Below are 27,763 nucleotides of genomic sequence, written 5' to 3' on the forward strand. Positions count from 1 at the left end.
AGCACCAAGTCCAAGCCTATTCATTTAAACCCACAATGTAATATAAAATTTAGCATTTTAATCAACAATACATTTTTTGTTAACCTTTTATCATATGTCTTGGAGTATCGCAATAATAACGTATCGTGAGTTCAGTATCGTGATATGTATCGAATCGTGACATGTGGGTATCATTACACCCCGGCCATAACATAAAAATAATCACCGGTACTGGCAAGAATTTTAAAATTGATGCATCCCCATTTATAAAAGCACCGTAAAAGCAGTCCATAAAACTTCTGAAGTCATATATAGTAATTGAATAAGGCACAAACAGACAACTTATTGACAGCAAAGCTACATTTAGCTGAAGGGAAGATTATCCCTTAATAATCATTTAAATTTCAGTTTGTTCATCACACAAAAACTATCATATGACTTTAGAAGAGTTGAAATATAGTGCAGAGGTTTTATGGACAAGAACTTGTGCACTCTGATAATCTTGTTTAGTGTTCCATGTGAAAAAATAACATTATACAGGTTTGGAACAACATAAATATTAAACATTTTTTCATTTTCATGTTTTGTGTGAACTATTCACTTAAGACGTCTTAATACAAACACATCGCTGGGATTTCTCAAGGCTCAGTAAAATGGATGGAACATCTGTTCAGTGGCTGTGAAGCTTTTGATGTTTGACAATATATCTTTGCTGTAATGTACTGAGTGACAATGTTTGTGTGACTGGGCTGTAGTTGTTCTGCTTTGATACTCTAAAAGCCACAAATCCATAAATACATGATGCGGGTTGTCAGTATTCCAGAATTGTTGTTTAAAAAAGAACATCTTGTGGATATGCCTCTCGGTACCAAACTCTAGTGCGGAAAAGTTTAAAATCATGATACCACTGGCAATTTTGGTAAACAGTGATTCTACACTTTCTTACCATTGTTTACTTTTTCAAACAAAGAATAAAGGCTACACTGAATAAAAAGCATAGTATAACATTTTATGTCCTTAATCTATCCTGTCTTACCACAACCACAATATAAAACAACACAACAGATCCGCAGCCACAATGAAAAAACACTTGCTACATTGGCTAACTGATGAGAAGTGGTTTGCCTCAGCCGTCTGTTTCATCTCCAACTCATGCTGACAGTTCAGTCATTATTCAATGTGCGCAAACATGCTCTTTTAAAACCTTTCCTGTCAAAGTCATACAAATGACGCCCTCTATTTGCCTTTAGATTAGTTCACCCAAAAATGTAAATTCTGTCATCTGACTATGTCTCTTCTATGGACCACAAAAGGATGAAAAGGACGCAAAGAACAATAAAAAATATCATAAAAGTAGTCCATAAAACTTGTGAGCTGTATGTCAGGTCTTCAATGTACGTTGAAATTCACTGGTAATCTTCATTCCTCGTTTAAATAATTCCTGCCCAAGGATTAAACTGGCCTGGTCGAGTTGCGTTAGTAGGGAGTTGAAACTCGCGGAAATGGAAAGGGGCGTGACATTTTCGAAACACGCTGAAAGCAGTTGACCAATCACAACACACCGGTCCAGCCGACCAATCAAAGCACATTGCGCTTTTTGGAAATAAACAGAGCATTTCAGGTAGACTAGGAAGAGAGGTGCTGCAATAATGTAAAATATGTGAAGCATAATGTGTTTTTAGTAGAAAAAACTATTCTAGTAGACCACGAAAAACAAAATCAAGAAGGGGCATGATAGGGTCATTATTGTCTTATTGAGGAAAGAATCATTCAGACAGGTTTTGTATTGTCTAGGTATGCACAATATTAAAATTCACAGACGTATATGTTGAGAGCGTCAACACAATGGCCAATCAGAGACATGTTTAGTGCGTCAACACAATGGCCAATCAGAAGTGTTTAAGAATCCGTTCAACAGCGCTCAAAATGATAGAGGGAAATGCTGGTATCGTCACATTCTTAAAATTTCAATACCGACTCTGTACCGAACGAAGTCAGTACTTTTGACAGCTCTACTACGGGTGGTCTAATTTAAAAAAATAAATAAATGAGTGAGGGGGAGGGTAGTGAATGACAGAATGCATTTAAGGGTTAATATTAATTTGACTCATTTATGAAGTTGAAAACCTCAGTTCCCATTCATTGTAACTGCAATGTTTCAAGAAAGAAAGTAAATGATACAGGTTTGGAACAAGATGAAGGCGAGTAAATGATGACAGGATATTCTTTTTTGAGTGAACTAATCCTTTAAAATGTAAACTAGTGACAACAAAACGTAGGATTCAGACCATCTTCTCGATAAAATGGAAACAGGCTCTATGCTTCTTCAAGTGTCGTGGTACAAAGTGAAGTGATGGACTCTCATGACACCTTTACTGCTCGTGGAGCCGAGCGGGGAATAATGAAGTGATTCCTGAACAATGACCCGGCAGATTAAATGTGTCTCTTATCCGTCATTCTCACAGGGCTGGGGCCTTTCTACACCCACCATCCCTTTTCTTCTCACTAGTGACGGCTAACAAAGCTTTCTCAATTTTCTGCCACTTGGGCGACACCAAGTAAATGTTCAAAAGCAGGGGTGGGACAAGGAGGGGTCCTGCTTCACAGGCTTGGCCTTTATGTGGACCGAATGCTTGTAACACTCAAAAACAGAAGAGTAAGAGCAGAGAGAGAGATTGTGTGTGTCAGCTTCAATAGGTTACTGATCCTACTGCCATGAGAACACGATACAAGACACCTTTGTTTGGTCACAGAAGGGTGTGATGATTCACAGACTATTCATGACAAAGAAAAAACAAAAAATCTTTTAAAAATCTTTAAAACGTGTCTTTTGTCCCATTTTCAAGAAAAAGCTTGAATTTAATGCTATAGATAAAATGTCAAGTAGAACTTAAGCATTATTTTTAATAAAGTTTTAAACATATTATTCAAGGTTTCAATAAAAATATTTATTAATTCATAAAAGTTTTTTGGGGTCACACCACATGACATTTTACAACCTGATCTACCATTGTCTTGTCATAAAAAACTTGTTATAAAAAGTTTAAAGTTTTATCTAATATAAATTTTTATATAATTTGCAGTGAAGCATTATGTTTTTCCCCTTAAAGACTATGCCAAACTACTTAAGATTTTCTTTTCAAAAATGTCATTCTTTTAATTAAACTTTTTTCTTCACAATAATATCAGAACAGTTGTACCACCCTGACATTTGTGACTTTCTGTCAGTGTTATTTTATTATTGTTTATATAGTATCCTAGTATTTATTAATATTTTTAATTAGCATTTTATATTTTAAGTTTTCATTTTGATTTTAAAGTTTTAATAATTTTGTTATAATTATGTGCTTTTGGCATTTTATTTTTTATATTTCTGCTTGTCTTTAATTAATTATTATTTAAGTTTAAGTTTTAGTTATTTTAGTACCACCTTACTTTATTTTTTTTAACAGTTTTAGTTAATAACAACAACATTAACTTTAATTCAGAAATTAAAATATCCTCATCACAGAAAACATGTTTTCAAGTCAATGTACAGAATGTATGTAATGCATGTTTCATGTATTTTGGATTATATATTAATAGATCAGTACAACAACAAAAAGTGTCATTTCATTGATTCTACTATTTTGACAAAATAACCATACCAAAATAGTTTCTCTGTTTATATTTAAACTGTAGCAAAGATATAAGAGTATTTGAGGTGACTGACGCACTTCACTAAGTATAATCTCAAACCCTCAGTAGGGCCAATTACATCAAGCCTAAAATGGCAACTTGCCCTTCAACACAACAAATTCTGATAAATGGAGACCCGATGTGTGATGGCTACAGTGTAACACATCGCCTAACACCACTGCCTGCTTTGTGTCAATTATTACGGGTCACGTCTTGATAGCAAGACCATAACTGTAAAAAACAATGTTGCTAAAACTGCTTTTTCCCATTACTTAAATCCTCACTCTGTTTGTTTTTGTATTTGAATGTATTTGTATACATTTATGGAAAGTGTTGGGTTCATTCTTAGTGTCATTATAAGGCCTATTCATGGCAAGTAGGAATTTTCAAGATGAATTTTTAAACGAAAGACTGAAATATGGCTAGCTTAGGTCACTTATTTCATATTGGTTTGAATATGAGCTATTCAATAAGGTATTCAAGAGTTTTCAAACAATTATCAGACCAAACTTTTAATCATTTTACTTGGTGTTGTTTTGTTGCATTAGAAATGGTGTTAACAGGTCTGTAGTGTTTGAGTGCCAGGCTTTTGAGGTAAATGAAGGCAATGCCTAGCAACTAAAGCACAGGAAAATGTTCCCATTGTATCTTTCTGCCAAGTCCCTTGGGCTGAGTATTTGTTTGGCTTGACAATGAAGCAACAGGAAATCAACAGATGAGGAAATCAAATAAAATTGCCTAAACAAACCTATTGTGCTGCCTAAGCCAGGTGTGGTTAAACAGAGATTTGGACGTTCAACACACATAAGGCACCAAAAACAATTATAATAGTTGATTGATTAATTCGAAAATATTCAATCACATCAGGAGAGGTCATGTGTCCGGCTACCAACTGCACTGTGTCCAACATATTTTGGCTAAAATACAGTATTTTCATACTGTAGTCTCTCCGCCTGCTGCAGAGTCTCTAACGTACAGTAATTTCAACTTTATTAATGTAAAGGACGATTCGACTTCCCGTAAGAGGCTTGAAACATCAGAGGGGGAATAAATTGCTGAGAAAAATAAGTTGAAGTTAATTCAGCAGGGCTGAGGATCTTTGAACAACTTCTTGAGTAATCCAAGTTTTTTGGGATAATTGTGGAACATTCTATATTTCAAATGTCAGGATAATTAGGTTAATACTGTAGCAGTGGGTGATTTTACCTTGGTGAACAGCCAACGACAAGATGCCTACACCTGTGAAAGCCCAGATAGGAATTGATGTAATTGCTGCTCATTTGTCATTCCATGGAACAGCAGAGGAATTTAAAAACAACAAACACATCTGCTGTGTCATCAAAAACATTCAAAGTCTTTACTGCTATAAAGAGAGCCAATTGGAAATATACTAATAAAAGAAACGAAATGTTGGTATAATTTGCACACCCTCATGTCATTACAGACATTTAATACTTTTATTCAGCAAGCAAGCACTACATAGATCAAAAGTGAGTGTGTTTATTCTATTATAAATAATCTCTTTTTCAAGTGAATACTGTTCTTTTGAACTTTTCCAAACAGCAATTCATCCTGAATATTGATAATGATAAGAAATGCTTCTTGAGCAGCAAATCAGCATATACGATTTCTGAAGGATCATGTGACTGAAGACTGGAGTAATGATGCTGAAAATTCAGCTTTGCATCACAGGAATAAATTAAATTATTATAAAAATATTAGAATAGAAACAGCTTTTTTTTTAATTGTTAAAATATCTCACAATTTTACTGTTTTAATAAAAAATGTAAAAAGGTGAGCATAAGAGACTTTAAAAAAAGACAAATATTTATATAGAATTTATATAATATTGCCTTTCAAAAATATTTAAATATTTAAAAAGATTTAGTATATATTATATGCAACGTGTATTATATGCATTTTTTTATTTTTTTATTTTTCAGATGAATTAAAAAAAAAAATATTAAATGGTAGAAAATGTTATTCCTTCTGTTGAATGAAGCCCTAATGACAAATTTATTATGGCAAAATTGAGACACTGTAAGATTTCCATTATAAGGATCTAATAAGTCTTTCATAAAGTGAAGACTGGGAAACCGGCACTTTTGGCCAATCCCAGAGCCTGTAATACCCTGCTTCCTTCTTGGGATTGGAAATTAGGCTTGAACTTCTAGCTCTATTTTCCTTGTCATTGTCTTTTTTTAGGTCAGGGTTGGCCAAATAAGAATTACAATTAGTGTTAAGAAGGCTAAGAGGTCTAATGAGAGGATACCGGGTTTACACTCCAAGAAACTGAGGGAGAGAGAGAGAGAAAAAAAAACAGCGTGAGAGCTTGAGTGAGAGAATGGCGAGAAAGAAAACGTGAGATAGGATGGAGACCAGTGAGACAAACAGAATCAGGTTACTGCTGAACGCTCAGATAAAAATACCTCCACGGATGAACATGTAGACAGTTTTAATCTTTTCCTCTTTAAGCAGTGAGGGACGCAGAGGGGGTTACAATGGAAACCAGATGGTCTGGTGGAGATGCTGTGAATGTGTCTGGACAAATGTGTTTTTATGTGTGTGTGTGTGGATAGGCCATACACCATGTCATGTGTCTGTCATCATTTAACTGTTTGTAAGTCTCTGCTTCCCAGTCTGCGCTCTCTGAAAGGACATAATCCATCCATTGTTACACATGTTCAGACTAGAAGTCTGTGACCATCAACCCGACAGTCAAATCTTTAAAGACATTCACTTTCAAGTAACTTACAGAAGGTCAATGTAAGAGTAATAAAACACACAAACACACACACACACACACACACACATGAATTGCACCAGCTTGTAGCATTGTTTATTTGCATTCACAGTTTGCATTACTTTACATAAAAAGTAATGTAATTAGTTCCGTTTTTAGGGAGTAAAGCGATATTGTAATATATTACTTTTAAAGGAGTCATAATGTAGTATTAACTTTGATACCCACGCTCTATTATAGTCATTTCATGCCCTTCTAAAAAAGAAAAATTGGAAAAAAATAAACACAGAGCTCGTTTGACCCTTATTTCTGAATGCATTATTGTCTCGCGAGATCTGATGCGAGGTTTTGGCTGTCGTGGACGGTCATTTTAATAATGTAAATGAGGGGCGCGTTGATTGGTGGTAGGAAGGAGGGGGCTTGACACCGCAGGTAACTTCAGCAGCATATCATTCCAAAAAGAGATCATGGCGCAAGTTGTTAATGAACCCGACCTGGCCGCGACCTACGGGATTCAACCGTATATGTTTGAGCCAGACTCTGAACCAGAGCTGTAAACGGAAGAGGAACAACAGTCAATTGAAGGACGTCTACATCAACATGTCTCTGAATGGTAAAGACAATTTTTTTGACTGAGACATACATTAACATCAGTAACGAGCTAAAACGTTTTTTTGCTATTTTCTCCCACATAAGTTTAGCTTTAATTTAATGTAGATTACATTAACGGAGATGTAGTCTACTTTATTTTCAGCTTACAGTGGTTATAGAGATTAACGTTTGCTATAATGTGTTGTTTTTGCCTTTTTTGACGTTGTGGTTTTTTAGATATTTAATCATTTTCATCTGCAGACATGTAACGTTATGTTTTTCTTTATGTTTATTAATTCTTGACTGTTTTTTAAATGTATCTATCCTTATCACATACATTAACCGCATTAGTAGTTAGCTGCTGTTTGTTACACAAAATATAGTAATAAAAACACAGTCTTACCGTTTCAAATTCAGGCAAGTCCCTGATTGTTGGAATGGCACCTTTTTCCAAACGTAGCTTCGATGCCAACTTCGCCTGATATTGCCCCAAATTTGTAAAAGATTCTTTTGTGAAATGTTTAGCGCAGACACCTAACGTTGAGCAAGTTGAGATGGTTGTTGGAACAGCGTCATTAAAAATAAATTTCATCCTCTTGTCCCTTGTAGTTTGGTCAGTTTTGGGTAAAGAAAAAACATTAGAATGTGGATTATGACAGTCAACCACAGAGCAACTCACGTGTGCACTACGTTCTTGCATCTTTCTTGACTGAATATGATGGGGAGAGGGGCAGGGCGGGCCTCCTCTGCGGTGTCCATATATGGTATATCCGGCCCCGTCTTGACGTCATGTCGGGGGAGAAATTGAAATCTCGTATTTGAGTGCGCGTGCACGTTGGCTAGTTTAAGAACCCTGGGGTAAACAAACGCTTCACTTTTGAATTTCGGCATCCCGGCAAATGTATAATCGTTAGTCAATCATAACATACATTGATTCTCATGGAAAAGTGAAAATTGCACATTATGACTCCTTTAAAAGTAACTTTCCCCAATACTGTTTGTGGGCCCCTGGGCCCCCAGTTTGAAAACCTCATCAAAATGATCATTTTGTTTTGAGTATGGAATAATTCCGATGACTGACTGACACAGTGGTAACCATAAGAACATTTTTTTACTCCTCCTCACTAGACTTGTAGTCAAGACCGCCTAAACCGAGACCAAGACACTACCCAGACCAGAGGGTATAGAGACCAAGACAAGACCAAGACCAAGACAGACCAAGACCGAGTCCAAGTCGAGACCGGAAGATAAATTAAATATAATGCGGTTTTCATTATAATAACAATTATATAATAAGTTTTGTCCCCCCCCCCCACTATTTCCCAATGTAAGATTTTGTTTTGCATTGCCTGCCTATCTCTGCCGATTTCGAAGTATCCAAATGAATCCATTCTGCAACTTTTAAATACATAATTATATTTTTAAAAACGAAATTATAGGCATAAGTGCAGGATCAGAAAGTTGGTCGTTTTGTCGCTATGGTTACACACACACACACACACATACCGTTGGCGGTGCGCTCAAAGTCATCTGTCAGTTGTGCAGTTACCCAAAATCTCCTGAATGAAGTTAAAACCCATCATGTCACTGATATGTGTTTTACTAAATATTAATACATCAAAAACTGTACATGATATGTGTTTTTTAAATCAAGTGATCAAAGTGGTCGTTGCCGCTGCGATCAGTGGCGCGGATACGGTGTTTTCTCGTGTGGCTCGCGTACACCGCATTGTCTTCACTCGGACGCGCGCTTCAATCCGTTGCGGATACTCTCTATTCGTTCTGGTGAAATCACAAAACATAATGCACACAAACGTGTCCCTGCTTGATATACAACCACTGATGAACATAATCGGTTGCATTATCGAACGTTGTGTCGTCGTGGATATTCTAGTATTGTATTGCTAAATCCCCCGACCACTATGTCGGTCTGAGACAGCGAGACCTAGACAAGACCGAGAGGTCCGAGACCAAGACAAGACCAAGACCGTCAAGGCCGTGACAAGACCGAGACGTAAAAGTGGTCTCGGGACATACATCACTACTCCTCACCCTAAACTAACATGGATTATTAAAAGCAAATAATGTTGAGTTTTGTGAAAAAGGCACTTTTACAATTACAGAAAGTCTGGATGTTTTTGCAGAAAAGAATGACACTGACTGATAACTGAATTCACCCTGTACATTCTGTTTTTTCTCGCACACATAAACGTATCCATCTCAGTGAAAAATATATTTTATCAACCCTAATCGCACATGCACTGCACCCAGATGTCTATTCGATGTGTTTACATCTGGAAGACGTCATTTTTAGAGCATTTTCTCATTTGCAATACATCTCTAAAAAGTTCCCTGTCAGATGCTAGAATGATATTCAGCAGATGTTCTCATGGTTCATCATTTAAAATCCGCTCTTTTGAAGATGTTTATCAGATAGCAGTTAGCAATAAACAATAAGTCTTGAATAATGCGCTCTTTATAGACATATGTGTACTTACTCTGAAATGACTTCAATTACTGAAACAGTTCATTCCTGTTCCTGGTGAGAGTTCAGAGTTGGGTCAGAGTTGACTTCATCAGCTGTAGGCCTTGAGCTCTCTGGATATGAATACTTTTGTGACATGAGAGAAAATGCTAGCCTGAGGCTGTCAGAACACAGTAATCCAGCTGAGGGAGAGAAGAGAAGGCATCACCTTTATGAGGCTTCTGTATTCCCTCTTTACTTTAAGTGTCTATTCCTTGTGCGTGTTTGACAACGCCAAGAATGCGATGCGACTACGATAGGGAAATTTTGTGAAAGATTGGACATGAATGTCTTTCATTATCTCCGCAGTGTTCACGCTGAACATCTGGCTGGTGGAAACATCACCACAGAATTTATATCGCTGATAATGTCTGCAGCAGACATCTGTCCATGGTGACTACTGTTTCCTGCTGATATGAAACTGCGGACAGTTATCTGCAATTTCATAGCTTTAGATTTGCACGTCGTTTTGAGGAGGACATTGGGAAAGATATGTAAGAATTTTTTTCCAATACAAGAAAAAACTTTCGAGGTCGAGGAACTCGACTTGCTTGAGTGCTAAGACCAAGGCCTGAGTTGTGGAAAATGTACACTTGAAGACAGATTCTGCAGGTTCTTTCACTGTTTCAATCTAGCTGTTTCAAACACAGACTCAAGACTCAACACAACCACGCTTTTATGACAATCCTGGAATGAAAAATTGAAAATTAAAATAGCAAAGGAAAAGTACACAGACCAGGGCAGCGTAATTTAAAAGCAGTTACCGCAATGACTGGCCCAAGAGCGGCAAACTCAGTTTAGGACCTTAGATTGTCCCGTTTTTTCCTGCCCTAACATTGTTTACTTCTTGGAAAGGCACAAGGAATTATTTAAAATTTACAACTTGGAGAGTCTCCTCACACACAGTGTCTTTCAAAGCTTTTCCAAAACATCAAAAATGGGCCAAAAGCGAAAAATTCATCAAGTAAAATGTAAAGGATCATAAATCATAGCTCAAAGCTAACTGCAAATCAAACAGGGTTTCCACAACAGCTCGCTGAACAGACAAAAACCTCCAAGAGCTTGTCAACTGTAGGTTAAGTTGCTCCTCTGTGGCATGACTTCTGATGTCAATGGGTCATTTCTTGAAAATCAGCCTGTCGTAGCTGACCTCAGTGAGTGTATGCAGTCAAAACAGCAGAGAGCCCAGAGTGATGTCATATGGGTACATGCACAAAAAAATGGGCAGTTTAAGTGATCTCATCGGGTGCACTAACTGTAACTGTAAGCAAGACGCAAGCGCTGATAAAAATGTATTTCAATGTTTCATTATGAACAGAGGGAAGAATTCACTAAAAACGATCTGCGGGGCCGGGGGGGGGGGGGGGGGGGGGGGACATGCCAGACATAAACATGGACAAATGTAGACAGATAAACATCTCAGGGGCGTGAAGTCCTTAGCTGTGAATGCTCTGCGTACCCATCCCAAGCCATTTGAGAGAATTAATTTGTGGACTCGCTAATTAATAAAATTATCTTGTCATTGGAGGTGTAACATAAAACTTACATAATAAATGTTGGTAATACGTACAGTATGTAATTGGCACAGATTTGAAGAAAATAAATAAATAGATTTGGCAAATAAATAAATAATGGACAGTTACGAAGGGTTTCAGGTAAGTGGATCCACAATGGCTTTGGCGCCTATGCTCTGTTGTAATGCATTGTCATTGTTGTTTCGCATTCTCATTGGTTTGCTGGCATATGGGGGATTTCATGCGCAAGGAAAGCTGTCAGCTAATTGCCCAAGCGTAAAAATGTTGCTGTTGCTGCCACATCTCCGGAAATCAGATCACTGAAAATCACCGAAAATATTTGATAAAAACTATAATATTTACACAACAACGTTTACAACTAAAAACGGAAAACTTTGTATGTCTTTTGGCTGTTCATTTTCCCAGTGTTTTCGGGGTCTGAAAACACAAACTTTTGAAAATGGGTTTCAAAGTGCAAGTTTTTGAAAATTATACGTTATATGATACGTAAACTACAAAAATGCGAATTTGTGAAAACGTTGACGTCATGCGCATGCGTATTACGTGTTCATTCTATAGGCGCATAGTGTTTCTTTACGTGACATGTATAATTATAACAATAATACGTTTTAAGTCGTTTTTGCAGATCCGTGTGAATGGGAATCGTTTTGACAACGTTGTCGTCTGTATGCGAAAAACTTTTTCGCTTTTAGTACACCGTTGTTGTGTAAACGTACCCTAAATCAAATGAAAACCAGTATTTAATTTTCTCCATAGGGAAATTTACTTTTTACAAAAACATATTCGTTTAAAGATAGACCAACTACACTGTAACTATCCAAGGTTGTTAGTCGATAGTATGATATCAATTTGTAGACAACTTATTTTTTTTATATATATTATATTATATAATGAGTATAATATACTTACTATATTACACTGTAAGCATAATATATTTATGATATTATAAGTATTATATATTTATATATTTTTTTATTTATAATACTTATATTTATTAAATTATACTTATTTTTAATTCTTAATTTTTTATACATTTAAATTGACACTTGCCATGGTATTTCTAATTTGTCATTTCTGTTTAAGATCTGTGTCTTTGAGTGTGTCTTGAGCACACTGGTTAAATAAGTCACCATTTGCCACTGTAAAAGCTATAAAAAATATATATATAGGAAAAAAACGTATTTAGGAATAATATTTACATCCACTTCTCTAGATATTGACATTGGTCATCCATATCGGATAAACAGCACAATGAGCACACGTACTGTATCATACATATGCATTATATGGCTAATGAAGAACTAATTAACCCTACCATATTCATACCTTATTCAAAACCCAGACCTAATTTACTGATAAAAGTAAAAGTAAACAACTCCAACCTTCATTAACTTATATGTCTATAATTTGGGCACAACCGCAATGTGCCATTAAATATTACTCTTGGGTGGGGAATGGGGCGAGTTCGCTAGTAAAAATTTACCACTCAAGTCACCTCACAATCAGGGCTGTTTAGGGTTCTGCTAGTTACAAATGCCCCCAGAACCCTGTGTGAGACCATTACTTCAGATTTATTTCACATGTTTGAAAATTCATTATGTCTTTATTTGTACGAGGGCTAATGGTAATAAACGGAGACCAGTTTTATTGGGACCACACATTGGCATCGTTAAGTTTAATCAGGAGTCTGGCCTTGTTTTTACATTATACAGCCAGACATGTTGATTATAGCAAATCAGCGTCAAGATCTACACCGACCCTGCAAACCTTAATAAACCATTAGCTCATCTGCCCCCCAAAAAACCCCAAGAGCACCAGATCTCAGGCTTTCCATCAGCCCAACGAGTATCTCCTCCACAGCCAAATGTTTGTGATGGTAAATGACTATGATTAAGGCATCTGGATTATGCCCTGTCGGAAAGCCACGGTTTGCTCGCAGGCAGCGCGGGGGTTTCTGGGCTCTGAAAATTAGCCATCTGATGGTGATTGGTGCTTTTCACGACTGCTGCAGCAACCATGAGCTATGTTGTGTACATTACCACACCGCTACATCTCACTGCCACTGACCGCTGAGGTTCTCCGCAAACGCGCTAAATGACAGGCATTATGTATAAGGACCTAAAAGACTCATCATTCATGTTTATGAATAAACAGATTATTTATATGCAGCTTCCTCTGATGTTTAACTCTTGGACCTTAAAGCTACCGCATTCAGGAAGTCCTGTTTAAATTTGGATGATCATATGGTTGCAATTTGAAGAAAAGGTAGACAAACCGTTTTCATCGGTTGCAAAGAGAGAAAAAGAAACTGCTCACCAAACACTAAGCAACTTTTCGGTGCAGTATTTCAGCAATAACCACCAACCGTCTAGTTTAGATGCTAAATGTGTTAAATAACATTGTGTTGCATTTAAAACAAATAATTGTCACGTGTTACAGTTTAAACACACCTCTTATCTATGTAAATGAGGCTCATAGGTTTACTTGTATATCGTCGCCGTCGAGTAGAAACCTTGCATCTCCATATTTCGTCTTTTTCCCCAATAAATCATTTCTATTGGTCACACTTTACGCCTGTCTGTGGGTTTTGCAAATATTTAAACAATGAAAAGGATTAAAAAGAGCTTGGGACTAAACCTCGTAACTCCACTAATCCTCAAACTGTCAGTCAAACCTCATAACTCCATTCACCTCTATTGTGCTTGTTTGCAATGCAAGGGTAAATAAAGTACTGGTTCAGATTTAGTACAGATTTCTCTTTTCAAAATTGTATAATATTGATATTTAATCCAATTATTAAATCATATAAATGTAAAGTGTTGATCTCACATACACTTTCAACTGAAAAACTAAAATTTCCAGATAGATCCTATTTTAACATTTTGCTTGATGAAAATGTAAAAGCCAAAAACGTAACTTTTGAAACAATTAATTTTGTTGTCTTAATAATATCACATTTTTCTCACACAGTATTACTTCTTTTTTTATATACATGAAAAAATATGCCTTTAAATTTTAAGAATGGGGTCCCTGATAAGGGATACTCATTTTATTTGGGAGTCCTTGACACCAAAAACCCGTGTTCTAGAAGCCATTAGACTCATGCTTACACAGTTGACACATGTAACTTCCCAAAATAATAGTGATGGACAGTCAAAACATGGAGGTCATAGAAACCATACTGGGCACAGCAGTAGCCAAGCACTCATGTCATTTAATGAAGTGGTCGGCATGGACATGGAAAATATAAATCAGGCTTAAATGCACAAGTGCAACAGCTTTCACTAATGATCCCAGACAAGTGCAGGAAAATAGTTCTCATGGCGTTGTGTCATCAGGTCTGTTGACAGCTCACTCGGGTGAGTTGATTTATAGCGGAGCAGTGTGTTCAGTCCTGCTATGAATAGCAGCAGCACAGTGGTTTTGAATTCATTCCTTTCATCAAACTAGAGATAAAGGGCCCTGAATGTATGATCCAAAGCACAGCCAGATGTCATTGAAGATGCTAATGTTTATGGTAAATGCATCTCTCTATACATGATATTACTTTAACAAATAAATGTTGGGCACTGTAGGCATCTCGGAAAATAACTGTTTTAGATTAGCTTTTCATTTAGACTGAGCTAAAAATTCTTTGCAGGTGGTTGAAAGGCCCTGTTTCCAAAATATTGGTGGACAATTGGGATCAGGAAAATTGGATCAAAATACAAATTATTTGACACGAATTATGACAGTTCACAGACTTTGGTCATTATTATTGCCTCTGCTCAAATTATGCATGATAGACCACGAACTGCAGTCGATTTTAACTCCAAGAGTGTAACTGCAGTTAAATATCTAAAAATAATAATAAATGAAATGAAACAAGTGCATAAGAATAACGTAAACTAAAAATAAAATGAAAATGACAATATAAATAAAAAACTTAATTCAAAATATTATTAAATACCATTAAAACATATGAAAAATACTAACACTGACTCAAAGTCATCCCTAAAAGCTGCCTAAATCATGGATGGTTTGTCCCTCTCTTTCATCAACACATAAACCGAGAGACGCTTTTTAAGCCTAAAGACAAGCAGCTGTCATCTTGGGTCATCCGCTTAGAGAGCGAGAGAGAGTCTCGCCCGACTCTTACCTCCCACACACAGGTCCCACCTTTGACCCAGATAGGCCTTCAATCACACAAGCACACAGCTGGTCAGAAAAGCGATCTCATCATCGCTACGAGGAATGCAGCGTGGTCTAGGACAGGTCCCGGGACAGAGGATAGAATGGCAGGAAAACATTCAACAAGCTGTAGAGAGGCAAGGCAACATCTGCAGAGCATAGTGGTTCTCTTATCAAGCTGCTCTTTCCATACGGGTTTAAATAGTAGATACGGAACATTGATTCCACAAAGACAAACAAAGCATGTTATCAAGACATAAATCAATGGCGTGTTTTTGAAGCCACCGTTCAGAGCTGTTGATAGGTGAAGCTTCTCGGAAGGGTTTGCTACAAGAGGCACTTGCGCTAAGCTTCTGCCCTCTTTCACGGTTCGCAAATTGCGAGAAAGGCTTCCAACGAAAAGGGAAAACTACTCAAGGGCAGGTGTCTGAGCAGGTCTGGTTCGTAAAATCTCTCTCAACAGATTCTCAGACCTTGCCAGGAGTTTCAGCAACTTTATTTTTGGACCCAAATACCCCTAGCAGAACAGCTTTGGAGTTTCCAAATGGTTCTGCAATGCGTCAGGCATGCAGCATCAGTAAATAGTAGCAACGCTTGAGTTGACTGCGAGAGATAACTGCACTTCTTTCTTAGGGCAGTTTTTGTCCCTGGTACCCTTAAATAACACTTTTTGCGAAACGTACAAATTAAAATCTGACAGTTCTGAGCTTAATGGCTTTTGCAGGCTGACGGTTAAATTTTCCTCTGCAGTCTGGAGAGGGAAAACTGTACGAGCCACGTGTGCTTGGCTGCAGTGCAGCATGCCACTAACTTTATACTGCTCGCTACAGACACACACTTGTCTTAAACACCGACTACCAGTTCCTGTAGACAACGGCAGTGAATCACTGAGACATTTGACTGTCGGCATGAAGTCTGGTCCACACAGAGTGGTGCAGAGATGAAGTCGGAACCCGGAAGACTGATTCGCCGCTGGTTCCTTCAAGATTTTCCTATGGGGTTTTATAATGGATTTTTTTTTTTTCAGTTTAAATTCTTTTGACTTTTTCTTCTACGTTGTAACTGTCTTATCTAGTTTCGTTTTTTAAAAACATAAGCTTCAAATTTCACATATTCGGTATGGGTGGGTGTAATTTACATTGCAGAACAAAATGTCAAAGTATCTTCAAGTTATGTTCACCACAAGCTTTCTTTTATTCATACTCAAAAAGCCCATAATAAAACTGTCACATGCCTGTCCTGTCTTGTGTTGCACTTGGGTGTTTGTTGTTTTATACCATGTGTTCTCTTGTCATTGTATTCCCCGCCCATCTTGTTATCTCATTATTGGTTCATTTGCCCCACCTGTCTGTTCGTTAGCTCTTTTGTTTGCCTCTCTATTTAATCTCCTTGTGTTCTCAGTACTGTGCTGGTTCGTTATACATGTTACCCTGGTTCTTGTTGATTGTGTTTTAGTGTTTCTGGTATCCTGCCTGTTTTCCCCCACGAGGGAGTTTTTGTTCTTGTTTATATGTTATTATTTTCCTATTAAATACCCATTGTTTGCATTTGAGTCCTCACACCTTTTTCCCAACCCGTGCCGTGACAGAACGAACCAGCCCTCTGAGGATTCAGCACAATGGGTGAGGAGGATTCTGATTGTTGGGATTATGACGATTGCATGGATGACGATGACTTGGATTGCCCTGACTATCATGTTGCTACTTTTGGATCCACCCAATTCTCCGCTAGCGATCGTGACAGAATGACTCTGTCCCCTAATGGGTCCAGTAACATGAACATTCTGCAGGCGTTTGCTTTTATGGCTCGGCAAAGGGAGGAGGCCACGACGCTCAGATTTCCTAAGGACTTTTCGTTCGACGACAGAGAGTCCTTTAGAGGAGAGCGTCTGGCAAGATTTTCGGGGACCCGTGGAGCTCGCAGAGGAGGAAGTACTAGAGGGGAGTCCCGGACTCAGTCTCAACTTCGGTCTTCCTTCGACCATGATCCGGTGACGTGCAGCCCAGAACACCATTCGCCGTGGGTCCTGTCCCATCCGGAACCAGCATCTCGCCAGAAGGGACGACGGAGGAGAGGAAAGACCTCCTCCGTGACTGTTCCGGTGGGCCCTAGTCCGGTGATCCCAGTTCCGGTGGTCCATGTTCCGGTGGTCCCGAGTAAAGTGGTCCCGAAACGGAGGAGGAGAAGGAGACCTGCGTCTGCCCAGTCAGAGATTGTCCACGTCACGTCTGCCCAGTCAGAGACTGTTCCCGTCCCGTCGGCCCAGCGAGAGACAGTTCCCGTCCCGTCTGCCCAGCGAGTGACTGTTCCCGTCCCGTCTGCCCAGCGAGAGACCGTTCCCGTCCCGTCTGCCCAGCGAGAGACCGTCCACGTCCCGTCGGCCCAGCGAGAGACTGTTCCTGTCCCGTCTGCCCAGCGAGAGACTGTTCCTGTCCCGTCTGCCCAGCGAGAGACTGTTCACGTCCCGTCGGCCCAGCGAGAGACTGTTCACGTCCCGTCTGCCCAGCGAGAGACTGTTCACGTCCCGTCGGCCCAGCGAGAGACTGTTCACGTCCCGTCTGCCCAGCGAGAGACTGTTCACGTCCCGTCTGCCCAGCGAGAGACTGTTCGCGTCCCGTCTGCCCAGCGAGAGACCGTTCACGTCCCGTCTGCCCAGCGAGAGACCGTCCCCGTCCCGTCTGCACAGCGAGAGACTGTCCCTGTTTCCTCTGCCTCTCTGAACTGGGAATACCTGGAGCGTCTGGCTCAGATGTTGAATATGCCAGTCTCAGCCGTTCCTGAGCCGGAGCCGGAGCCGGTGCCCGTTCCTGAGCCGGAGCCGGTGCTCGTTCCAGAGCCGGTAGCAGAGACAGTGCCTGTTCCAGAGCTGGAGCACATGTCGGTCTCGGACCCAGTATTTGTTTCTGTGTTTGTGTCTGTCTTTGTGACTGTTTTTGTTCTAGTGTCTGTTCCCGAGCCGGTGTCTGTTCCCGAGCCGGTGTCTGTTCCCGTGCCGGTGTCTGTTCCCGAGCCGGTGTCTGTTCCCGAGCCGGTGTCTGTTCCCGAGCCGGTGTCTGTTCCCGAGCCGGTGTCTGCTGCTGCTCCCGAGCCGGTGCCTGCTGCTGCTCCCGAGCCGGTGCCTGCTGCTGCTCCCGAGCCGGTGCCTGCTGCTGCTCCCGAGCCGGTGCCTGCTGCTGCTCCCGAGCCGGTGCCTGCTGCTGCTCCCGAGCCGGTGCCTGCTGCTGCTCCCGAGCCGGTGCCTGCTGCTGCTCCCGAGCCGGTGCCTGCTGCTGCTCCCGAGCCGGTGCCTGCTGCTGCTCCCGAGCCGGTGCCTGCTGCTGCTCCCGAGCCGGTGCCTGCTGCTGCTCCCGAGCCGGTGCCTGCTGCTGCTCCCGAGCCGGTGCCTGCTGCTGCTCCCCCGCCCTGGCCGCCCGAGAGGTCTTCACCGCCCTGGCCGCCCGAAGGGTCTTCACCGCCCTGGCCGCCCGAAGGGTCTTCACCGCCCTGGCCGCCCGAAGGGTCTTCACCGCCCTGGCCGCCCGAAGGGTCTTCACCGCCCTGGCCGCCCGAAGGGTCTTCACCGCCCTGGCCGCCCGAAGGGTCTTCACCGCCCTGGCCGCCCGAGAGGTCTTCACCGCCCTGGCCGCCCGAAGGGTCTTCACCGCCCTGGCCGCCCGAGAGGTCTTCACCGCCCTGGCCGCCCGAAGGGTCTTCACCGCCCTGGCCGCCCGAAGGGTCTTCACCGCCCTGGCCGCCCGAAGGGTCTTCACCGCCCTGGCCGCCCGAAGGGTCTTCACCGCCCTGGCCGCCCGAAGGGTCTTCACCGCCCTGGCCGCCCGAGAGATCTTCACCGCCCTGGCCGCCCGAAGGGTCTTCACCGCCCTGGCCGCCCGAGAGATCTTCACCGCCCTGGCCGCCCGAAGGGTCTTCACCGCCCTGGCCGCCCGAAAGGTCTGCTCCGCCCTGGCCGCCCGAGGGGTCTGCACCACCCTGGCCACCTGATGAACTTTGGGTTTTGCCCGGGTCTCCCAGGACTAAGAAATTTGTTCCTCCCGTCCCGCCCTGGTCTGTCCCTCCTGTCCCGCCCTGGTTTACTCCTCCTGTCCCGCCCTGGTTTACTCCTCCTGTCCCGCCCTGGTTTGCTCCTCCTGTCCCGCCCTGGTTTGCTCCTCCTGTCCCGCCCTGGTTTGCTCCTCCTGTCCCGCCCTGGTTTGCTCCTCCCGTCCCGCCTGATGAAGCGTCTGGTAGCCGCTCCGTAGGGAGGGGGTAATGTCACATGCCTGTCCTGTCTTGTGTTGCACTTGGGTGTTTGTTGTTTTATACCATGTGTTCTCTTGTCATTGTATTCCCCGCCCATCTTGTTATCTCATTATTGGTTCATTTGCCCCACCTGTCTGTTCGTTAGCTCTTTTGTTTGCCTCTCTATTTAATCTCCTTGTGTTCTCAGTACTGTGCTGGTTCGTTATACATGTTACCCTGGTTCTTGTTGATTGTGTTTTAGTGTTTCTGGTATCCTGCCTGTTTTCCCCCACGAGGGAGTTTTTGTTCTTGTTTATATGTTATTATTTTCCTATTAAATACCCATTGTTTGCATTTGAGTCCTCACACCTTTTTCCCAACCCGTGCCGTGACAAAAACTCCATAGGAAAATCTCGATGGAACCAGGGGGTGGGGTTTTGACAGCATCCTTGCACCACACTGCAGATTATTCCAGCTAAGAACCGCCTATTCAAACAAGAGAAAAATCGATCTGCTACACTGCTGCTGTTGCAGAGCAAGTATCAAGACTTACTACTGCCAATACATTCACAGACATTGTAGAACTGCTGCCAAATAAAAATAGAAAGGAAAGTAGTAGCTACTGGAGAAGTTACAGCAAAAGTTTTTTGTATGTACGTTTTCTGTATTGAATATGTACAAACAAAATAAAATAATACATGGATGGATGGAAACCCAGCAATTGTAGCAGCCTGGTAACTTCCAAGTGCACTGGTAAAAAACTATTTTTATGTCCAACATGCATCAGACGGTCCATATACGGTTCATGGTTGTGCTGTACAAGACTACGAGTCACCAAGGTAACATAAACCACAGAAGTAAGTTACATGCATACTACAATTCCATAGAAACTGCACAGTTTTTATCCTTAATGGGATTTGAGGGTGCTGTCTGTGACACTTAATCCTTTGTGATACATAGATAGCCGTAGCCGCCCTGCTTTCACGCAATGACACAGACGTTAATCTGGGATATGGCTTATGGAGGTAATGAAGCCTGATTCTGTCAACAGGGTTTAGGGACATGAGATAAACAATGAGATTGTGAAGAAATATACAGTAACTACGTGAGATAATTAATGTGATAGATTGAAACTGATCACACAAACTATAAATTAAGGGGGCGTTTACATGACACTGTTTTCAACAAAAAATGTACAACTTGTTATGCGTTTTGGCCGTTCATTTAAACGACAACAGTGTTTTGGGGGCCTGAAAATGCAAGCCTTTGAAAACTGATTTTAAAGTGAAGTTTCTGACAACAATACCGTCATCTTCTCCATGTAAACAACAAAAAGACCAACTACTGGCCTGGCAGCATAATACAGCGTTTTAGTCGTTTTCACGGATCCATGTGAACGGGGATCGTTTTGACAACATTGTCGTCTGTACACGAAAAACACAAAGGAAAAACTTTTCCTTTATTAGTACATCGTTGTCGTATAAACATTCCCTCTTCAACCAAAATGGAATTAAATTTAAAATGTTTTCAACTCCAATATGTTTTTTCCATAGGTGAGTGTGTGTGTGCGTGCGTGTGTGTGTGTAACACTAACCTGGCATTCATATAAAGTTGCTGCATTAGCTGTTTTATATTGATTGAGAAATCAAGCATGGAACAAGTTTAAACTAAATCATAAATGTTGCGGCGTGAGGGCATATTAACAACAGGAAATCTTTACCACACAGTAAAAATCAAGCAAGGGCCTCAGTAAGTATAATTTACACATCCGTCATTCAACAAGCAACAAATGAGAAAATAACTCCTAAATCTGATGCAGCTAGAATCTGCTGACTGAGCAAGAAATTTAAATGGGTGAAGATGGAGTATAAAATGTTTTTCTCGCCATTCATAGTTTATTTAAATGAAAACAGTATCTAGTTACTCACCTATGCAGGCATGGACTCTGACAGACAGCTGTGTTCTCAGGACAATACTGTGCTTCTTTCCTCTCCTGAGGAACAAATACAAAAACAAATGATCATAGAGCAGAAACCTGAATAAATAAGCAAAGTTAACAGGAATATGTTGGAAATATGATAAAACGTTTAATGTCTTTGCTGCGATTCACTTATCTCTCAATGCATAAAAACATCCTGTGAATTAATTTAAAAAATATTACTGAATCATTTAATGAATCATAAAAAATTTGATTAAATTACAAATTAATTGCATAATTTGCCTTAGGTAAAGTAGTCAGGCTAAAATACTTATGTTGTGATATTTAAATTACTGGTTACATTTTTAACAGAGTAACTTTTCGGTTTCGAACTGGGGTCTCCACCGTGGGAGGCGGGCACACTAACAGGGACGCTAAAGACTACAGCATCTAAAGTCAGTCGCTAGAGCGAGATTTGAGATCAGGGAAGTGAGGTTTACACACACAGCTCTTACTGGCCTACGTCCATTACACTCACCCCCCCTAAACCTCACTCCCGGGTCTCCGGCGTGGGAGGCGGGCGCGCCACTAGCAGTCTTGTTAGCGTGCCCACCTCCCACGCCGGAGACCCAGGTTCCAGTCCCACTCAGAGTGGGTCGAGTAGGACCGGTAACATGTGCGTACATATGATGGTATTTTTAACCAGTTGAGAACTCACAAAGAGCTTAGAAAATGTGTCAAATCAGTGCCAGGAATTCCACCATTGCACACACTGCTGCAAGAAGACGCAATTCTGACACCTGTACTGAACTGTTATGATCAACATCACGACTTTGACGAGAAGAACCAGGTGTGCTTGAGCATTCATCTTGTGACATTACGTCCCGTTTTTGTTTCGTTTAGATGTCTTTGATCCATGTTGCAGTCAAGCCGAACCGCACCAGAGTTCGTTTGGAAGCGAACTGAGACCAATCTTTTCAGCTTGTTTGGTGTCCACCAGGGTTCGGATGGCAGCCCTCGCTTTTTCAAATGAACACCAGAGTTCGTTTTAATCTAACAAAACCTGCCAAGTGTGAACACATCCTAAAGTTTGAGTTGAAGTGAGGGAGTGATGCTAGATGAGTTGTCACAGGAGTAGGCTAAACAGCCTCATGTTATGATTGATGATTAGATAAACAAGCTCTTAATTGGAACTCCATATACAGGATAGGAGAGCATTGATAGAGCACAATACAACCAGCCGTATTTATATACACTTGTGAAGGTGAATGTTCCACAGCACCTTTGTTTACATCAGTAGACTGATGCTGTGTGTTGCATCTGCTCTTATATTTAGGTTAAGTGATTTAAGGTACTAAAGTCTTGAGGGAGCGGAGCCATGTGTGGCCTTGAGCTCCAAAAGACAGTAAAGACCCAGCCGACTTCCTGTGACCTACTACTAACTGCCAGGAGACTCAGGGGAAAGAGAAACTGGAACGACTAAGGGGGCGAAGAGAGCCCTGTTGTGAAGAAAGGGTCAGATGGCGTCCGGACTTCCCTGACCCCTAGAGCAGAGGTGGCTGCGGGAATGACATGTAGGTCACGTCATCCATATAAAGAGTGACAGACAAGTAAGGGCACAGTCCAAACCCACTGTTTTCCATAGATTATCAGGCCAGATGAACAGAGGAACTGTCTGTCTCATGAATAACTGGAAGTAAACACAGAATGGAATGAGATGCAGCTGCATTTGAGTTGGAGGATAGATGAAGATGGATGGATGCTTAACGTTCAGCTTTAGAACAAGTCGACCAACCGCAATCCGTATCGACAGCGACTCTGTAGTTACATCCATGTGGGTTGAAGCCTCCATTTACCAGACATGAGATAAACAAGGAGTGGACAAGATGCAACACAATAAAGAAATGCAGACAAAACAGAAACTCATGGAGATAGAAAAGATATGATTTCTCTAGAAGATTCACTTCCTCAAACCTACAGCGTATGACAGTGCTTCCCGAAAGCAGGACGCAAAGAGAGAGACCTATAAACAAATGCAGCATTGTGTGAGTTACACAATGAAAGTTTGATGGTCTGGCTGGCAGCATGCCACAGATGGGGGCATCTCCATTAGTGACTACCTACCAGCACAGCAGTCTTCAAAATGCCCTGCTACACACTTAAAAACACTGTAGCGATATATAGCACACAGACTTGAAGAGCATTGTTTAGGCCAGAGGAGACATGTAACTTTAACATGTATGCTTGTATCATTGTCTTATCACACTTTCAAAATACTTTCTGGAAACATTCTACCTAATCGGTAACACTTTACTTGAAGGGGTGTGCATAAGACTGACATGACACCTTCATAATGACAAAGACACTGACAGGTTATGATGTATTGGTTTATATCAAGGTGTCATAACAAAGACATCTCAAACAATGTTATATTTGCATTAAAAATGTCATAATTGAGCGAATGACACTTAATGACAGTTGTCATAAACATGCACAAAACCTCCTTCACATTCATGACTTGCGTCATGACAAGGTGTCACGCACTGGTGCCACCACCACGTTGCCCAACTAAGATGCCATTATTTTTTGCATATGAGAAACAGCAAACGAAACTAAAACGGAATGAAACCACGCTACTCGATTGACCTGCGCAGCCCAGACCGTTTATCAGCTCGGACCAATAATAGCCAGCACAGCACGAGCTCAGAACAGGTTAAAGAAATAGTCTATTGTTTTTACATTATTTATTTCAGGGTTCATACAACCTTTTGAGAGTGAAATTCAAGCACTTTTTTCAAGGACTTTCAAAAGTTTCACTCATTTTTTTTCCAGCACTCCAAGGGCAATTTTCAAAATACAACATATGGACACATGCCTGGGCCAAAGACAGTATGTGGCAGCATGGCTTTTACTAAAGGAACTTGACAGACAACATCATGCAACTTAATCTTTCTGTTGTTGAAGCTAATGAGTAACTGGATCTCTTTCATAATGAACTTGCACTTTCCTCACCAGTAACATTAGCCTGGCTACTAACCATAACCTTACTCTACAGCACCCTACATGCTCATCAAATTAAACAGAAAGTCTATGAGATACCCAGTTTTTACATTTCTGGAGCAATCCGGAGAAAAGTGCAGGAGAACTGGATTCTGAGGGTGAAGCTGTATGTCTTGGCTTTACGTCTTGGCTCAATACTGTGAGAATTTCAGCGTGTGGGTGCCTGCCAAGCGACTACATGGCTGTGGATGGTCTAGCACATACAGTACGGCTGACATAGAGTGTATCATCCTGCACTGGTGTCCACGCTGTTTCCCAGAGCGCAGATCTGCAGCCGGATGACTCAGTCTTTTTCCACAGCTCACGGCCCAATGATTTGAGTTACCCAGACAAACGTGCCCAGCTTTGTGAAACAGAATAGCCCCTGCAACCTGAGATCTATTTGGGGCCAAAAGGAGAAAGTGTCTCCAACATCGGCCACGTAACACCAGCCAAAGACACAGACAGTCTCATTTTGCTTATCCAAGACAAATTATCCTGACTTTACAATTTCACAACCATGAACAGACCTTTCACAGCCGCTATGTTACATAAGAAAACAAATAAAACACTGTTGCACTGACAATATCAGTCGATAAGCGAAGAATTTTAATTTGGGCATTGGCAATCTGCAACAAAGTTCTGTTAAATTGGAAGAACTTAAAATATATATATATAAATCTGTTACATAATTCATTTATTATTTACAATAATTAATGAATACACCATTTAAAATATCATTGGCAATCTATTATATTTTTTTATGAGTGTACTCCATTAAGATTTTAGTTCGTCCCACTGCACCCATTTCAGTTTAATTGTACCCCATTTAAAACTTTAACTTTTTGTTACAATCAGTATTATGCTTCCATCTTTTATATGCATATAGAGACAAGCTGCTGTTCAGTGCCTATTAAAGATACAACAACATTGAGTAAGGGAAAGATTATATCATGAGTGAGTAGTCATCCCAGCACACACAGACATCAAAAATTCTGTACAACTGGATAGATACAAACAAAATATGCTCTATTCTCAAAAATTGAAAAAGTAAAAAGTGTAGTTGCTGCCTGAAAATAAGTTTGGTTGATAAAGTGAAAGGAAAATAAAGTGTTAGCAGCTATTAAGCAGACAGTTTTCAAAGACTCTGACAGGTAGTTTACATACATGTAGTTGCAAAATTACTTCTAGTCAGTATCAATGACTAGAAATGGTACCATAAGTTTTAATCTAGTCAAGCCCACTGCATGTTTTAGACCAATTTGAAATTAATTACTCATGTTTAAAAATCGTGTTAAACTCTAAGAAGAAATATATCCTTATTACACCTCTAACATTAAGTTCATTATTATTCTTTAAAGAAGGCATGGTATGTTTGTACAGAAGAAAAGACAAAAGAATTATGGGAATACTGGATTCTAAACAACATAGAAATGCCACAATTTATCAAGACCTTGAAGCAGATGGGAGGGAGAAACACCCAGAAACACCTCATTCGTGGCTGCTCCCAAGTATAAGGGGCTTTCCTTGTCATTAATGCTTGGATAACACGCCTACGTCTCCTTCGATTAAAAATACTGGCTAGTGCGGTGGCTGTGATATATACATAAACCTTTGAACATCCGTTGCCATGATTTTTGGAATGACTTATCACGAGAGGAAAAAAATATGTTTTTAGTTGCATAATATCTGTTAAAGCTGCAGTAGGGAGTTTGGAGAAAACGTTGACTTAGCCTGAAAATTTGAACAAGCACAACTCACAGGTCCCACCCCCTTGCTCTCTGCTGCGCTACAGCCCTCCCTCCACAGCTCGTCCTCCACAGCGGAGCCTGTCGTGAACACGCAGGCTAGTAAACAGGGCCACCGATAACAGCGGATAAAAAGTTATATGGCACATTCACTAATAGGGACTAAACGTCAATAATATGCTTTACATTGACTATGGCCTGCCCATACTTTGACTACAAACTTGGTCCTCAAATCATTATGTATTTTGCAATAGCCTACATGTAACTTTATAACGTTGCACTCTTTCTATAAGTTATAAATAGCTAGTAAGATAACATTAATATAGCGGTAACTAACGTTACAGTAAGTAATTATTCTAGCGATATATAATGCTAGATAAGGTGTGCTAGTACATTATTTCAGCAACATGACAAGCCAGTGAATTAGCAGGTTTCAATTGTTGCTTAGCAGAGTGCGTGACATTTTATCTACATGTTATGCGGCTAGAGTTTTGACACCGAGTCAATGGGCTCTGTGTAATTCTTTCTTTTTCGCTTGTTTATTGTCATCGGTCTTTTTTCTTTTACCACTTTGTTTTATGAGCAGGTGTCACTCGAGAATTGGCAGTTTAGGTTGTTTCTCCATCATAAGCACAGCTGCAGCACGCCGGCAATCTTGAGTTTGAACGACTGCTCGCGCTGTGCAAGAGAGAGGTGTGATCAGCGCGTACACGAGCGTGATTGACACTGCTAAGACATTCCTCCTGGCTCTGATTGGTTGTTTCTGACCGGGAGCGTGTATTTCTGCAAATGGCAATAGGACCACTGGGAGGAGCCAGAAGAGCTTGATTTTTTTCACAGATTATCTGTCTCATATTCTACTGTCAGGACATAATGACAGTTTTAACAAATATGTAAAAAATATTTTTTACAAAAGTTACCTACAGCAGCTTTAATGGATACGCCACCCTTTCGCAATAGTTTATTATCAACATTTAGAAAATATCGCAAAAGTTTTGCGCAAATCTGTAATGGAAACCAGGCTACTGGATCATCTGATTCACCCACCTCCCAAATCCGACCTCCGCTTCAATCCCTCACAGCCTCATTTCCATTTGTAACTAATTAAATATGTAGTGTCTTATCCTGACTAAAGTCTCTGGCAGGGAGAGCAAATGAGGAATACTGTAGATTCAGGACCCTGCTCTGGCAAATGAATGAACAAACCTAACCTCTGCAGGTAAATCATCACAACTCCTGAACAGGCCATCATAACAAATGCTTGTCTGTAGGGAAAGTTGAAGTTTAAAGCAGTATCAGACCTCTGAGTTGAACTAGCACATCGCTCTACTCTTTATTTACTCCCAAACGCCTTATAAACCCTGATCCCGGCCCCATGCAGTCTCTCCTGGGTCTGTGGAGTTTTACCATGCGGACTCTAACCAACTTTATTTGACTGTTCACTACTAGCCTATTTATGGAATATCACACTATGAAGTCCCATAAAAACACAAAGGGAGAGAAAAATTGAGAGGGAGAAAATTACAGAGAGAAGACCCATTGTCGACAGGTAGCGCTTACCTCCTTTACCTCCTTGTACCTCCATACTTGGACCCTGTTCAAAACCAACCATTTGCCTAT

The 27,763-nt window shown here is 40.7% G+C and overlaps 1 protein-coding gene across 4 annotated transcripts in view; it reads right to left on the bottom strand.

The window, feature by feature from the left end:
* fhod3b (formin homology 2 domain containing 3b) overlaps positions 1-27,763 on the bottom strand; it is a 245,730-nt gene that overhangs the window by 196,135 nt on the left and 21,832 nt on the right. For all 4 annotated transcript variants that reach the window (XM_056234474.1, XM_056234477.1, XM_056234475.1 and 1 more), the window contains exon 3: positions 21,367-21,431. In XM_056234474.1, coding sequence (XP_056090449.1) covers positions 21,367-21,431 — 65 coding nt within the window. The remainder of the gene's footprint in view (positions 1-21,366; positions 21,432-27,763) is intronic.

This window comes from Rhinichthys klamathensis, unplaced genomic scaffold (assembly GCF_029890125.1).
Source record: "Rhinichthys klamathensis goyatoka isolate OS25496 unplaced genomic scaffold, OSU_Roscu_1.1 h1tg000395l_1, whole genome shotgun sequence".
Taxonomy (NCBI): Eukaryota; Metazoa; Chordata; class Actinopteri; order Cypriniformes; family Leuciscidae; genus Rhinichthys; species Rhinichthys klamathensis.